At 44.5% G+C, this 15,969-nt stretch overlaps 1 protein-coding gene across 4 annotated transcripts in view; it reads right to left on the bottom strand.

The window, feature by feature from the left end:
* Positions 1 to 9,486, bottom strand: part of SUSD1 (sushi domain containing 1) — a 37,820-nt gene extending 28,334 nt beyond the window's left edge. For 3 of the 4 annotated variants that reach the window (XM_058171077.1, XM_058171079.1, XM_058171080.1), the window contains exons 1-4: positions 9,179 to 9,486; positions 4,285 to 4,416; positions 1,238 to 1,384; positions 182 to 361 (exon numbers count right to left, since the gene is read on the bottom strand). In XM_058171077.1, the coding sequence (XP_058027060.1) occupies positions 182 to 361; positions 1,238 to 1,384; positions 4,285 to 4,416; positions 9,179 to 9,293 (574 nt within the window). In that variant the 5' untranslated portion in view covers positions 9,294 to 9,486. The remainder of the gene's footprint in view (positions 1 to 181; positions 362 to 1,237; positions 1,385 to 4,284; positions 4,417 to 9,178) is intronic. The other variant, XM_058171078.1, reaches the window with a different exon arrangement.
* Positions 9,487 to 15,969: the final 6,483 nt, after the last annotated feature.

Here is a 15,969-nt window from a genome sequence, read left to right as displayed (position 1 = left end):
AGGGAGCATTGTATGGTTTTCCTGGGTAGGTACAACACAGAAAATCTTGGAATTATATAAAGTTGGCACTGATTTCTGTGAGTTTTAACGGAACCATTTTTTTCCCCAAATGGGCTGACACATGACTACTCTCATTGGAACAATTACATTTATCAATAGATTTTTCAAATGCTCTCTTTACCTTTACACACCATATCTGCACCTTCCCATTTTCCTTTGGCACTGCAAACCGCAGCTGAGTTTCCACTTTCAAGGACATAATTAGGCTGACAAGTATAAAGAATTTGGTTTCCATATGTGGTTTTATCCACAGGAGCTGACAGAGTGTTTGGAATATAAGGTGGAGGTCCACAATCCACAACTGCAGTAAAATGAAAGGAAAAATAAATTCAAGATGCTTCTCCCCAAATACTTTGACTTCCCTAGATCTATCAACTGGAGAGGGAAATGTTCCTTGAGGGAAAATATAAAACACCATTTTCCTCAGAATCAAATCCTTGGAATGCCTACAAGTGAACAAAATTGGAAGAATCAGAAAATTTTTACCTGCTTAACAATAAAAGCAGCTTTGAAGGAAATGGTATTCCCTTCCCATTTTTTTAGTTACTACCCATGTGGATAGTTCTCTTCCCTATTGGGTTCAGATCTGTAGCAGACCGAGTTTTATTTTGAAAAAAATAGTGCTTTCCTTGGTAATATAAGAAAAATTAAATTAAAAATTAAATTAAATGAGTTTTTAAGACATTGTGCACCTTCTGCAGTTTTAAACTTGATATGTTTAAATAATTGATAATCAGTTAAAGCAAGAAATGTGCTACTGATATATGAGGAATGCAAACCTTAAGAACAGAATGATGAACTGATAAGGGAAAAAGAAATAAGCACACTTAGTGTGGTTTATTTTGACAAATCCAAAGAATAAATAATGTATTAATTTTAGCAGATCTAAGTATTGTGTCATAAGGATGATCCATGCAATGCCAATACTATACAATACAAATATATTTTACTGCTTCTGCTAAATATTGCAGATGTAAATTTAACTTGCACTACATTCACTATTTAATCTATTAATTATATGAGATTTTAAGAGAATCAGGCACAAATGCATTTCTCTCACAAAGTTTAAAATATACTCCATGAAAAAATCCATCGCCAAAACTAATACTAATTGTTCTGACTGCACTTTAAATTAAATGAAAACAGGAAAAAAATGATTTATTGTTGTGGTACTTACTTATACATTTTGTGCCATCATTGGGAATAAATGTTCCATGTTTATTGGAAGCCTGGAAGCCTACATGGCAAACACAGTAATAGCTTCCGTGTGTGTTATGGCATACAGCATGCTCTCCGCAAATGCCAGAAAGACATTCATTTTTATCTGAAAATATATTTAAAATATATGACAGAGATTAATCAAATTAATAAAGAGTACCAATAGCATTTTAACAGGTTTTCCCAGTTGCAATGTATGGCTGTGAAAGTTGGACCATAAGGAAGGCTGAGCGCCAAAGAATTGAGGCCTCTGAACTATGGTGCTGAAGAAGATTCCTGCGAGTCCCTTGGACTGCAAGGTGATCAAACCGGTCAGTTCTACAGGAGATCAACCCCGACTGCTCTTTAGAAGGCTAGATCCTGAAGATGAAACTCAAATATTTTTGCCACCTAATGAGAAGGAAGGACTCACTGGAGAAGAGCCTAATGCTGGGAACAACTGAGGGCAAAAGAAGAAGGGGACGACAGAGAATGAGGTGGCTGGATGGAGTCACCAAAGCAGTGGGCGTGAGCTTAAATGGACTCCAGGGGATAGTAGAGGACAGGAAGGCCTGGAGGAATGTTGTCCATGTGGTCGTGATGGGTCGGACATGACTTCACAATTAACAACAATAATAGCATTATATAATAAAACAAATAATATTGTTCTACCACTTTAATAATGGATGAAAATATCCTGAATATGTGTCAGTATAATACATATACATCTAACCTGGAGCAAGTAGGCAATATTATTTTGTTACCATCAACATGAATTAACAAGTAAAAGAAAAATATATACATTGCGAGTCTGCGAAACTAACCAAAATGGGGAGGATACAATAGATCTGAATTGAAACAGGTCTGATTTTCAAAAGTGGAATTGATAATCACCTTCAGGGAAGTGAAAGTTTAAGCTTACTAATGAATTAAAGGGCTAACAGGTATGTTGGAAATTATATATTAGCATTATTTGAGCTGTTGTAGAGAAGTAACTACAGATTGGTGAATGTTGATAATGGAAGAACCAGATATGAGTTTGGGTGGAAATTGTGCAATATGCTTAACAAATATGATCCAGAGAAAAATTGTTAGGTGAGGCAAATGTATGGAAATATCTGAAGACCCAAAGATAAGATTAGTGACGGGTGAGCATCTTTAAAAAATATGTTTGTTTTAAACACAGCTGCAGGAAAAGCTTCAAAAAAGATAAGATGGCAGAAGATCTGTTGTGATACAAACCACAGAACTTTTGTCCATATGAACAAAAGTGCAGGGATCACATGATGACCCTCCTACCATCTGCTCCTCCTTGGACATTGGTCACTTAGGTATTAGATAGCTTGCATGATACAAGTAAAATAAACACATCAAAGCACCAGGTAGTTGTGTCTGACGGAGAATATCATACCTTGGCTGCAAAAATCTTGGTGACCACAAATGGTTAACTTTTCTTGCCACTGTTGTAAAGTGAACCATTGCAATTGTTAAGTTAGTAACACAGTTGTTAAGTGAATTTGGCTTCCCCACTGACTTTGTCAGAAGGTCTCAAAAGCTGATCACATGTCCCCAGGACTGCAACCGTCATAAATACAAACCAGTAGCCAAGCATCTGAATTTTGATCACGTGACCATGGAGATGCTGCAACGGTCGTAAGTGTAAAAAATTGTCATGTCATTTTTTTCACTGCCATTGTAACTTTGAATGGTCACTCAATTAACTGTTGTAAGTTAAGGACTAGCTGTAGTTGAGTGTAGAGCAGATACTCCGAAAAAGGAACCATTTTCCCTAATATAATAGCTCAGGCTAGAAAAATGTTTTAGTTCAGCAATGGAAAACAAATTATTGTCACAGTCCCCAGTGCCTGGACAAAGAAAAAAAACCAGTCCTTGTTTTCCCTCAGGAACATATGGGAGGGGTAGTTAAGGGAAAATGGCTGACGAGACGTAAAGCAACAATGATCACCTTGTATTTCAGGTTGAGCTCATATTTACTATTTGCTGAAAGTCTATATGACAAAATCAGCACAGGTCATGCTGGGCTTATGACCACAATTGAACCCAAAATTTCTGTTGCTAAGCGAGGCAGTTATTGTAGTTGTGCCTCATTTTAGGAAACTTTTTGCTACGGTATTTAGCAAATCACCACAGTTGTTAAATGAATCACATGGGCATTAAGCAAATCAGGTTTTCCCCACTGACTTGGAATCCAGCTGGGAAGATTTCAGATGGTGATCACATGAGCCCAGAACAGTGCATAAATACATGCCAATTGCCAAGCACCCAAATTTTTATCACATGATCATGGGAATGCTGTAATGATTCTGTGAAGACTTATCAGAAGTCAGTTTTTTCAGTGCCACTGTAACTTTCAATGACCACTAAACTAATAGTTGTAAGTTGAGAACTATTGGTACATTTAACTCAAGTTTTAAAGCATACTTTTGATCTATTATCCATACCCTGTAAATTTTCTAAGTGCAGTTATGCTATTGCAACCATTATCGCTTCTCAGCTTGCCAACAAACCGGGTAGAGGGAAGGGGGAGATGGAATGTAGGCTCCAGATATCAAGAAGACAGCTGTGAGAACCAAGGACAGTTCACACAATGAGACTCAATTGGACAATGTGACCTGCTCTAGGAGGAGGAGGAAGAATCTATATTTTAATTATAAGTGTTTGCGCAGGAATTAGCTAGATCTGGTTTTGCCCACATCAATGCCAAAATGATGTACACAATAAAGTTTTGCATAGTGAGACTGGATCATCTCGGCTATGCTTGCTTTGGCTGGGTTCTTCATTTGGAACGTTGACATACACTCCATGATGATGCTGGCCACAACTATGGTCATCGCTGGGAGGCCAAAATTGCTGCATTATGGTATATATTCCTATTATGGTATATATTCCTAATTGGAAGGCGGTGTGGTCTGTGCCTCCACGATCTGCCTTTCATTTTCAGTGTATTTAAAAGCATATTGCTATAGAACTCTCTAAATTGGATACAGTTTGTAAATATTCACCTACCACTACAGATTGTTCTTCCATTTCCAATAAATCCATAGTTGCATTCACAGATATCTTTGCCATCTTTTTGTACACAGGTGGCATTTGCATGGCAAGTAGCACAAATATCAAAAATTATGTCTCTGGTGTTTTCTGCAAAAAACAAAACAAAAGGTGGGTTTTTAAATTAAGATGGGAAATACCCTAAAAATAGGGTGAACCTGAAAACCTGAAAAACAGGGACAACCTGGACAGAGTAGCGAAGAAGAGAAAAAGCAAGCATATATTTTTAAATGCATTAGAATAAAATATTTTAAATTGTTAGAATTTTTAGTGTTCTGTACCCTGCTTTGGGCTCAATGAAAAGCAGGATTTAATTTAATAAATGAAATTAATTTAATTTAATAATTAAGATGTACCCAATATGTAATTAGCAGACACACAAGGAAGATTCACAGATTAGGACTGTCAGATGAGGAGACCTAGGTTCAATCCCTCACAGGCCAGTTGCTTTATTGCAATCTAAGTTATTTCATAAGGCTATTGTGAGAATAAATCATATCATGATTTAATTAGTAACAATAAAATGTACTGGGTTATGATCCTTAAATCTGAAAGCAGCAATCAGCATGCCAAAAGACTATCTGGCTATCCATGCTAAATTGTAGTCCAAAACATTTGGAAGAAGCATGATCTATACCTACATTTCTCAGACTTGGTAACTTCCAGATATGTGGTCCAACTCCCAGAATTCCCTAGCCAGCATATCTGTTGCTGAGAATTCTGAGACTTGAAATCCATCCAGAAATCACTAAGATTGAAAAACAGTATCAGCTTAAAAGATATGCACACAAGGAATCTTTAGAAAGAAACAAGGAAGGGAGGGAATTTTGGCATCCTCGGTTAGTGAACTGCAACTCCCAGCATTCTTCACTACTAGGTAAAGTGGCTTGGCCTGCTGGAAGCTCCCCATATAAATCTTGCAAACTGGAAGTTTGCATGACATATTTAGAAGAAAATTTTGCAACTTGGCATGAAGTGCTGAATGGCTTCCACCCATTTTTTAGCATGTAGGAAATAACGTTCAACGCTTACTAGAAGACAACATCCTCATTCTGGAGATGTTGGGCAAGCTCAATGGTTCACAAACATCCCTTTCTCTCTCCACATAATTTGCCACTGCTATATTTGGGGTTTCTTTCTATCAAGATTAGGCCCGTCGTGTTTGAAAAGGGAGACACTGTTGAAATGACCATTGCATTAGAATAAATATGTTGGGGAAATGATATGAAAAAGTAGAATTCATTCTGGGGCTGTATTTGTTTGATAGATGGGTTTTCTCTCTAAAACAACAGAACATCTGATGCATTCTTGAGCTATTTATGCATGTGCATTCTGCACATGACCAGAGATACTTTTTCGACATTATTCAGACAGCAGAAGAGTAAGCAGATGACTGGCCTTCACAACACATCTGAAGGTCAACATGTAGGTTGCTTTATCACATTGTTCTAGAGACTTGCTGCAGCCCTGCTTAACAACAAAATAACAGAGTTGGAAGGGACCTTGGAGGTCTTCTAGCCCAACCCCCTGCACAAGCAGGCAACCCTATACCATTTCAGATAAACGGTTGTCCAACCTCTTCTTAAAAACCTCCATTATTGGAGCACCCACAACATCTGGAGGCAAGTCGTTCCACCGATTAACTGTTCTGTCATGAAAAAATTATTTTGCCACCTTGAGATAACTTGCCTCAGCCTTTCTATAACATGTTGAAAAAAGCCGCAATCATAACGAGTAATACTTCTATTAGTATTACCAGTCCAAGATGTTTAATATAGCAGCTTTGAGGAAAAGTGGGGGAGAGGGAGAGATGAAGAGGGAGGGAGGGAGAGGGAAGGAGAAAGAGTGGGAGAGAGGAGAGAGGGGGAGGAAGAGAAGGGGGACAGGGACAGAGACAGAAACGGAAAGGGAGAGGGGAGACAGGGAAAAGGGCACAGGAGGAGAGGGGAGGAGATGGAAGGAGGGGAAGAGAGAGAGAGAGAGAAGGAGAAAGAGTGGCAGAGAGGAGAGAGAGAGAAGGAGAGAGGAAGGAGAGAGGAGAGGGACAGGGACAGAAGGGAAAGGGAGAGGAGGAGACAGGAAAGGGACGGAGGGATAGAGGAAGGGGAGGGCGAGGGAAAGAAGGGAGAGGGGAGGGAGATGGAAGGAGACAGAGGGGAGAGAGGGGAGAGGGACAGGAGGGGAAGGAGAGGAGGAGACAGGGAAAGGACAGAGGGATAGAGGAAGGGGAGGGAGCGAGGGAAAGAAGGGAGAGGGGAGGGAGATGGAAGGAGACAGAGGGAGAGAGGGGAGAGGGACAGGAGGGGAAAGGGAGAGGGGAGACAGGGAAAGGGAGAGAGGAGGGAGGGAGAGGAAGGAGAAAGAGTGGGAGAGAGGAGAGGGGAGGAAGAGAAGGGGACAGGGACAGAGACAGAAACGGAAAGGGAGAGGGGAGACAGGGAAAAGGGCACAGGAGGAGAGGGGAGGAGATGGAAGGAGGGGAAGAGAGAGAGAGAGAGAAGGAGAAAGAGTGGCAGAGAGGAGAGAGAGAGAAGGAGAGAGGAAGGAGAGAGGAGAGGGACAGGGACAGAAGGGAAAGGGAGAGGAGGAGACAGGAAAGGGACGGAGGGATAGAGGAAGGGGAGGGCGAGGGAAAGAAGGGAGAGGGGAGGGAGATGGAAGGAGACAGAGGGGAGAGAGGGGAGAGGGACAGGAGGGAAGGAGAGGAGGAGACAGGGAAAGGACAGAGGGATAGAGGAAGGGGAGGGAGCGAGGGAAAGAAGGGAGAGGGGAGGGAGATGGAAGGAGACAGAGGGAGAGAGGGGAGAGGGACAGGAGGGAAAGGGAGAGGGGAGACAGGGAAAGGGAGAGAGGAGGGAGGGAGAGGAAGGAGAAAGAGTGGGAGAGAGGAGAGGGGAGGAAGAGAAGGGGACAGGGACAGAGACAGAAACGGAAAGGGAGAGGGGAGACAGGGAAAAGGGCACAGGAGGAGAGGGGAGGAGATGGAAGGAGGGGAAGAGAGAGAGAGAGAGAAGGAGAAAGAGTGGCAGAGAGAGAGGAGAAAGGCGGAGGAAGAGAGGGGAGAGGGACAGGGACAGAAGGGAAAGGGAGAGGAGGAGACAGGAAAGGGACGGAGGGATAGAGGAAGGGGAGGAGCGAGGGAAAGAAGGGAGAGGGGAGGAGATGGAAGGAGACAGAGGGGAGAGAGGGGAGAGGGACAGGAGGGAAGGAGAGGAGGAGACAGGGAAAGGACAGAGGGATAGAGGAAGGGGAGGAGCGAGGGAAAGAAGGGAGAGGGGAGGAGATGGAAGGAGACAGAGGGAGAGAGGGGAGAGGGACAGGAGGGAAGGAGAGGGGAGACAGGGAAAGGGAGAGAGGGGAGGGAGGGAGGGAGGAAGAGAAGGAGAGAGGAAGGAGAGAGTGGGTGGAAAGAGGGAGAGGGGCAGGAGGGAAGGAGAGGAGGAGATAGGGAAAGGGACAGAGAAGAAGAGAGGAGGGAGGAGGGAGGGAGGAAGAGAGGGAGAGAGGAGAGAGGGGAGGAAGAGAAGGGGACAGGGACAGAGACAGAAACGGAAAGGGAGAGGGGAGACAGGGAAAAGGGCACAGGAGGAGAGGGGAGGAGATGGAAGGAGGGGAAGAGAGAGAGGAGAGAGAAGGAGAAAGAGTGGCAGAGAGGAGAGAGGAGAAAGGCGGAGGAAGAGAGGGGAGAGGGACAGGGACAGAAGGGAAAGGGAGAGGAGGAGACAGGAAAGGGACGGAGGGATAGAGGAAGGGGAGGGAGCGAGGGAAAGAAGGGAGAGGGGAGGAGATGGAAGGAGACAGAGGGGAGAGAGGGGAGAGGGACAGGAGGGAAAGGAGAGGAGGAGACAGGGAAAGGACAGAGGGATAGAGGAAGGGGAGGAGCGAGGGAAAGAAGGGAGAGGGAGGGAGATGGAAGGAGACAGAGGGAGAGAGGGGAGAGGGACAGGAGGGAAAGGGAGAGGGGAGACAGGGAAAGGGAGAGGGGAGGGAGGGAGGGAGGAAGAGAAGGAGAGAGAGGAAGGAGAGAGTGGGTGGAAAGAGGGAGAGGGGCAGGAGGGAAAGGAGAGGAGGAGATAGGGAAAGGGACAGAGAAGAAGAGAGGAGAGGGAGGGAGATGGAAGGAGGGGAAGAGAGAGAGAGAGAGAAGGAGAGAGGGGAGAGGGAGAGGACAGGAGGGAAAGGGACGGAGGGATAGAGGAAGGGGAGGGAGATGGAAGGAGACAGAGGGGAGAGAGGGGAGAGGGGAGACAGGGAAAGGGACGGAGGGATAGAGGAAGGGGAGGGAGCGAGGGAAAGAAGGGAGAGGGAGGGAGATGGAAGGAGACAGAGGGAGAGGGAGAGGGACAGGAGGGGAAAGGAGAGGAGGAGACAGGGAAAGGACAGAGGGATAGAGGAAGGGGAGGGAGCGAGGGGAAAGAAGGGGAGAGGGGGAGGGAGATGGAAGGAGACAGAGGGGAGAGAGGGGGAGAGGGACAGGAGGGGAAAGGGAGAGGGGGGAGACAGGGAAAGGGAGAGAGGGAGGGAGGGAGGGAGGGAAGAGAAGGAGAGAGAGGGAAGGAGAGAGAGTGGGTGGAAAAGAGGGGAGAGGGGCAGGAGGGGAAAGGGAGAGGAGGGAGATAGGGAAAGGGACAGAGAAGAAGAGAGGGAGAGGGAGGGGGCGGGAGGGAGAAGCAAACATTTCGTCAAAATTGACCCCTAGCTCCGCCTGTAATTGCCCAACCCTACGCCAAACCCGGCTTCGGATGCTCCAAAAGCCAAGCAAGATCTTGGCGCGGAAGCGGTGCTCCGAATTAAATTCCCAAGTCGAGCCGAAGCGCCGGATTCCACGCGAAGTCCCCCCGTCAACGCTTACCCCGTTTCTTCTCTTCCTCCGAAGAGCGGGTCAGAAGCAGCAGCGCCCACAAGACCAGCAGCGGGAACTGAGCATGCCGACGGCCCCGCGTCGCCCTAATAGGCCCCGAGTTCATGTTGCCTCCAGCAACGACGGTTCCCGCCTCAATTTGTCTCAGCTCCGGGAGGCCTTGGCCTAAGGCGCGGTCACTTTCTACTTCTTCCTCCCTCGGCTCCAATCTGTCTTCGCCCCCTTCCTCCTGCCGCTTGTCACCCTTGTGGGTTGCAAGAAGGAAGCGCTCAACACCCGCCGAGCGTGGGAAGTTGTTTAGCTCGACCCTTCCTGCCCCTTTCCATCGGGGGCACCAACAGAGACCCCCGAGCCTCCTGGCATCAGAATTAATATATTAATTCATATATTATATATATATTATATAATATTCATATTCTTCAAGATATGCTGTTTTATCTATACTGTTGTGACATACTGTTATGTATACTGTTGTGACATAAATAAATAAATAAATAAATAAAAATTGCTCCCCATCACAAGAACCCCTCACGGCTACTTTTTTGCCTTCCTTTTAGGGCCATTAAACCACCAATCCCCCTCGTTATTCATTAGGCTGCAGCAAAGGCATTTTATAGTTTGCAAAATGGAAGATGTAAGGAAGGTGGCACACCCGCGTTCCCCACTCTGCCCATGGCTGAAGTGGGAGACCGAAATGAGTAGGCTGGGAATTGGCTGCACGGTGTTGTTTAATAGGATCGATTTGCCAGGCGTTTTGAGTTGCAAAATCTTTTGAGGGGTACATCAATACCGTTTCTAAAGTGAAAGTGTTGGAGCAGAGACCATTGGAAATTCTCACCTTTGGCCAGAATTAATCAGCTGAAAAAATAAGTCTGAAGCTCCCCAAAAGAAAGTTGCAAATACTATTAGTTATTATGTGCATTCTTCCCGAGTCCCCCTAAGTGTTTAAACAACAAAATACCGTATCTTGATCTTTCAGTTCTGGACTATTTTTCCGATAGGGTCATTCTACCCAAGTGGCGGTCCTGATAAGAGTATCAGTTGACTTTACAAGGGAGTAGTTACTTTCAACTAGCAGCCAGAAAGAATATAGTATACTGGTTTCTTGTATGATTTCATACATTTCATTGTGGTATGATTTTTTTTTCTAGCGGGTACTGTAAACCCTTTTCTTGTTCAGATAGAGAATCACACTTCAAAAAAATATGTTAATATAGTCAGGGGCTTTTAAAGGTTTGGGGAGTATTTCTAGCCTCCTTATCCCTTTCTCCAGAAGGTGCAACTGATAATAGTATGATTTAGAGCAGAAAACAGCACACGCTGCCTGTGTGTTAAAAAACCACCTTTAATATAGTGTAGTTCTAATCCAATGAAAGGGAGCGAGGATTCTGATGTAACACAAACAATTTTGAAGCCTCTAATGTAATTTCCTGATGGGTCTCTTGTATTGCCTTTGGCAACATTTTCTCCCTTTACAAGCTGGAAACAGTTTTTGCATTTACTTTTTAAAATTAGTTCCTAAATATAGCTCATGTTGACAAGGAATACCCTTTACGTGTAAGAGATAGAGGCAACATTAGCCACACTAGGAAAATGAGAGCAGAAAATCAACTCCACAGTTAAGAGTAGAATTACAATTTATTGAGATAGGCTATAAAGTCAGACTTTTCCAGTTAACTGTGCTGTACTTCTCCTTCAGGAATTGGGGAGGGGGAGAAGTCGGAAGCATTTGCCTAAACCACTTCTGAATATTATTTTGTTTCCTATCTTTTTAAAAAAACACTTCAGCACCTGTGACTAGGTAACAGTTTGTATATATTTCTGTCAAGGTTACCTCCCTTATTCTTTACAGGTAGGTACCAGAGAAGTAGCTGCCAAAGAAGGATCTGCCTACAATCAATCTTTGCAGAGGCATGCTGTCACTTCCTGAATGGTGCAGTTAGGAGTTTGCTGAGTGTCAAAACCCAAAAATTCCCCAAATAACTCAACAAAGTGTGAGAATAGGGAGTTACAAATGGATTCCCCAATCTGGCATCACATATTAATATGTTTTAGTTAGGTGTCTATGGAGATTCTCAGTCATCCAGATTACGATTGGCCCAAAGGTGTTTTTTCAAGAAGCAACTAGACTTTCTTGTTTTTCTTTGAAGATGTTTTGCTTCTCACCCAAAAAGCTTCTTCAGCTCTGAATGGATGGTGAGGAAAGTTTTAGTCAGGTGGTCATCTGGAACAATGTTCCAGATAAATCTATACATTAAAGCTTGCTTTCTTGCTTAGATGCCGTCAAGTCAGTGCCAACTCTTAGTGAGTACATAGATTTTTCTCCCCAGCAGGATCTGTCCCCAACTTGATCCTTCAGGGGTTCCAATGGTGCACCTATTTCCATTGTAGCTGAGTCCATATGCTTTGCTTTTGGTAGCCCTCTCCTCTTTTCTTTCACCTTTCAGCTTATAGATTTTTCCAGAGAGTAAGGTCTTTTTATAGTGCGTTGGAGGAATGAGGTCTCTGAAGTATGATAGCTCTGGATTGATTTGTTCAACGATCTGTTTTCTTAGCTATCCATGGTATTTTCAGGCATGATCTCCTGAGCACCAAAGTCCATAAAGCACCAACCCACTTTCTATTCTCTCAAATGTCCAACTTTTGCTTTCACAGACTGTCACAGGGAACAGTATGGATTTCAGATTCTCATTTCACTTTGAGCTATTTTTTCTACACCCAAGTGCTATTCCACTGTGAGTTTTGGAGAGCATAACCAGATTCCCTTTTACTCCTGTAGTTCTGGTCATTGTTTTTTATTTGTTCTACATCATAAATACAGAAGTGGTTGTAACATACAGGATAGAGGAAGAAAAACTTTAGAAATGTGCTTAAAAATAAAAGCAATAAAATAATAGTGTGAAGAGGCTCTTAACAAAACCACTAGGTCCAAGGTCTAAAATTCTAAATGGAAGGGTTGTTTTCCATATTTGAGGAGGACCAGTTCACTGGGGGGGGGGGGGCTTAATCTTACTCAATTACAACTCAGCAGCTCCGCCAACCTGGCTATCATTAAGAGATGTTGAGTGTGACAGTTTAGGAAAATTAAGAGGTTCATGTAATGACAGGAAATGGCCATAAAACTGGTATTTGATGGTCGGAATCAGTTGTTATAAATTGGACACTATCCCCTCAAAAGTTTTTTTTGTTTTGCCTTTGGAAAAAACCTATTAATTCCAAATGCCGAAAACTAGCTAATGGCTTTTGCAGCCCCATCCTTGTGAAAAGTTCTAGAAGGGTTCCTTTCCACAGTACAGGTGGCAAAGAAGTGATATTTTGTCACTGGCAGGGAGTGGGTAGGAATGTTTTGCTTGACAGTGTTGTTTTTTTAAAAAAAGGGCTTTGGGATAATTGATCTAAGGCAACAGCAGTGCTTTCCAGTGAGCAATGGAAGTAAGGGTAGGGTTTGCTGTGGTGTTAGATGGCGAGAGAAAGATCTTTGCTTGAGAAGATGGCAGTGAGGAAAGTTAGGAGTCCCACTTTCCTTGCTCCTTGAGGCCTTGACATTTCTGACAGCAGGAAACCACCTTCCCACCAGGCTTGATGGCGTTATTTTGGAGATACAGGAAAAGGAGCAGTTTCCCCCATTTTCTTTTAGCATCTTTGCATATTCTATTTTCTTTTTATTTTTCTATCAACTAACATACACACACCCCGTTTCAGTAGAACATTCCATAAAGCCCTCATATCCTTCACCTATACTGTTAGAAATGAAACACAACCCTCTTGTATTGTGTCATGACATATTGCACTGGAGCAGAATTATTTTACTTTGCTAATGCTAACTCGGGCGTACCTGTATGTGTCAACAGAAATGCCTGGCTAGTGAAAGATTCAATCTAACCTTCCAGAGATACATGTTGAAATGTCCCTGTTGTGACCCAGGCCCAAGTAGGTAGTAGGAAACTCAGTCAGTGAAAAAACAAACTTTATTTGAACAGCTGAGAATTACTTCATTCTCAGCGTAGTACAACTAAATTAAATCAAATTCCTCCCAACACAAAATTCCTCAATCCTATTACAAACCTTGGTCTAATTAGGCAAACTCCAAAGGCCTTTCTTGGCAAATGTTCAGAAGACACTAATACAAAAATAAATGCAAGAAGACAGGGAATTGTCAACGCGTCTCTGATGGAGGGTGTCTTCCCCACCGCCTTAAAAGAGGCGGTGATGAGGCCCCTCCTCAAGAAGCCCTCCCTAGATCCAGCTGCTTTAAAGAATTATCGTCCAGCTGCTTTAGAGAATTATAATCCCGTCTCCAACCTTCGTTTTGTGGCGAAGGTTGTTGAGAGTGTGGTGGCGCAACAGCTCCCCCGGTACCTGGATGAAACTGTCTATCTTGACCCGTTCCAGTCCGGCTTTCGGCCTGGGTACAGCACGGAGACGGCTTTGGTCGCATTGGTAGATGATCTCTGGAGGGCCCGGGACAGGGGTTGTTCCTCTGCCCTGATCCCATTAGATCTTTCAGCGGCTTTTGATACCATCGACCATGGTATCTTGCTGCGACGGCTGGAGGGGTTGGGAGTGGGGGGGGCACCGTTTTTCGGTGGTTCTCCTCCTACCTTTCTGACCAGGGTCAGACGGTGTTGGCAGGGGGGCAGAGTTCGACTGCGAGGGGCCTCATGTGTGGGGTGCCACGGGTCGGTTATCTCGCCTCTCCTGTTCAACATCTACATGAAGCCGCTAGATGAGATCATCCGTGGTTTTGGGGTGCGATGTCATCTGTACGCTGATGATACACAGCTGCACATTTCCACCCCTAACCACCCCAACGAAGCCGTTGAAGTGATGTCCCGGTGTCTGGAGGCCGTGCGGGTCTGGATGGGGAAAAACAGGCTTCGACTCAACCCTTCCAAGACTGAGTGGCTGTGGATGCCGGCATCCCGGTACAGTCAGCTGACTCCATTGCTGACTGTTGGGGGCGAGTCATTGGCCCCCATGGAGAGGGTTCGCAATCTAGGCATCCTCCTGGATGTACGGCTGTCTTTAGAAGAGCATATGATGGCCGTCGCCAGGGGAGCTTTCTATCAGGTTCGCCTGATACGCCAGTTGCGCCCCTTCCTAGACCGGGATTCCTTATGCACGGTCACTCATGCCCTCGTCACTTCCCGCCTGGACAACTGCAATGCTCTCTACATGGGGCTCCCCTTGAAAAGCACCCGGAGGCTCCAACTGGTCCAGAATGCGGCTGCGCGGGTAGTAGAGGGAGCAACTCGAGGCTCCCATGTAACACCTCTCCTGCGCAAGCTACACTGGTCTTCTGGGTGCAATTCAACGTATTGGTTACCACCTTTAAAGCACTCCATGGCATAGGATCGGGTTATTTACAGGACCGCCTGCTGCTACCAATGGCCTCCCATTGACCAGTGCGCTCCCATAGGGAGGGTCTCCTCAGGGTGCCGTCGGTCAGACAATGTCGACTGGCGACCCCCAGGGGGAGGGCCTTCTCTGTGGGGGCTCCTGCCCTCTGGAACGAGCTGCCTCCAGGGTTACGGCAAATCCCTGACCTCCGGACCTTTCGCCGCGAGCTGAAGACACTTTTGTTTCATCGCGCAGGGCTGGCCTAATAGTTTTAATGGGGTTTTTTTATTAGAGTTTTAGTCTCTCTTAGCCAGATTGAATTTAGTTTTTTAAAATGTTTTTAATGTTTGTATTTTTGTTCTTACCTGGCTGTAAACCGCCCTAAGTCCTTCAGGAAAAGGGTGGTATATAAATCAAAGTAATAAATTAATAAATAAAAAGACGAAGCTACCAACGTTGTTTTCCGGCAAAGTCCAAATGCCGTTGCTGGTCTGTTTTAAACCTTATGGGAGGGCCCAATCATCTCTTGGCCCTACTCTCGAGTAGTCCTCTTTGTTTGAGCTACTCTTGCCTTCTGGCAGCTCTTCTCATGCGTGCATTAGTAACAGGCTCCTCCTGTTCCTCTGCCTCACTACTATCAGTCTCTGGAGGCTCTGGAGTCTCCACCTCATCCCCCGATGGCCCTGGCCCCACCTCAGTCTCTAACACAGAGCCCTCATCTGGGCCTTCCCCAGCCTCATTGCTTTCCGACTCCATTGCCAACTCCGCAGGCTGCTGGCGGACCATAACAGTCCCTGAGGGATCTTTGGTGCTCTCTGAACTTGGTTGTTTTCTTGCAGACCTTTCATTACCTAAACTAAGTAACATCATCAGAGTAGTAAGGAGTGGGGTTTGTTCTGAGTTTGCTCAGAGGTCCCTGTAATAAGTAAACACTGGTCATCTTTAAATCAGTCTTGGGCCGAAATATGCAGAAAACTTTTTATTCAAACATTATCACAGTCTCGACTTTAAAAGAATAATACAGTTTAACAATATCTCTTGTGCCCTTCTACATTTTATTTTCTTCCAAGTAAAAACAAACTTAACAAAACTAAAGGAAAAAGGCATAAATCTCTACACTGCAAGAAACCAAATAAATATTAAAGATGTGAACGGCTTGGGTAGCAGTTGCCTTTTTTAAAATATATATATATATTGTAATGCAATAAAAATTATTCTTCTCCAACTCAGATAAATGGAAGTGAGCCCAGAGCCTCAATGAATACAGATTACCTATTCACAATGGAACTTACATTTATTTTTATACGCTTTGCTGTCACTTGCTTCCTGCTGAAGGGCTGAGATGAGAACAACAGAGCATGATGGAGGACTGCCATTGTGCACATGAAATAGAGAGCAAATACTGTCCTTCTGGCTTGGTTGTAATCAGATTAATTAACAAT

This window comes from Ahaetulla prasina, chromosome 2 (genome assembly GCF_028640845.1).
Source record: "Ahaetulla prasina isolate Xishuangbanna chromosome 2, ASM2864084v1, whole genome shotgun sequence".
Lineage (NCBI taxonomy): Eukaryota > Metazoa > Chordata > Lepidosauria > Squamata > Colubridae > Ahaetulla > Ahaetulla prasina.
Note: the sequence above shows the minus strand (reverse complement) of the source record. Positions and strands in the feature narration are given on the sequence as shown.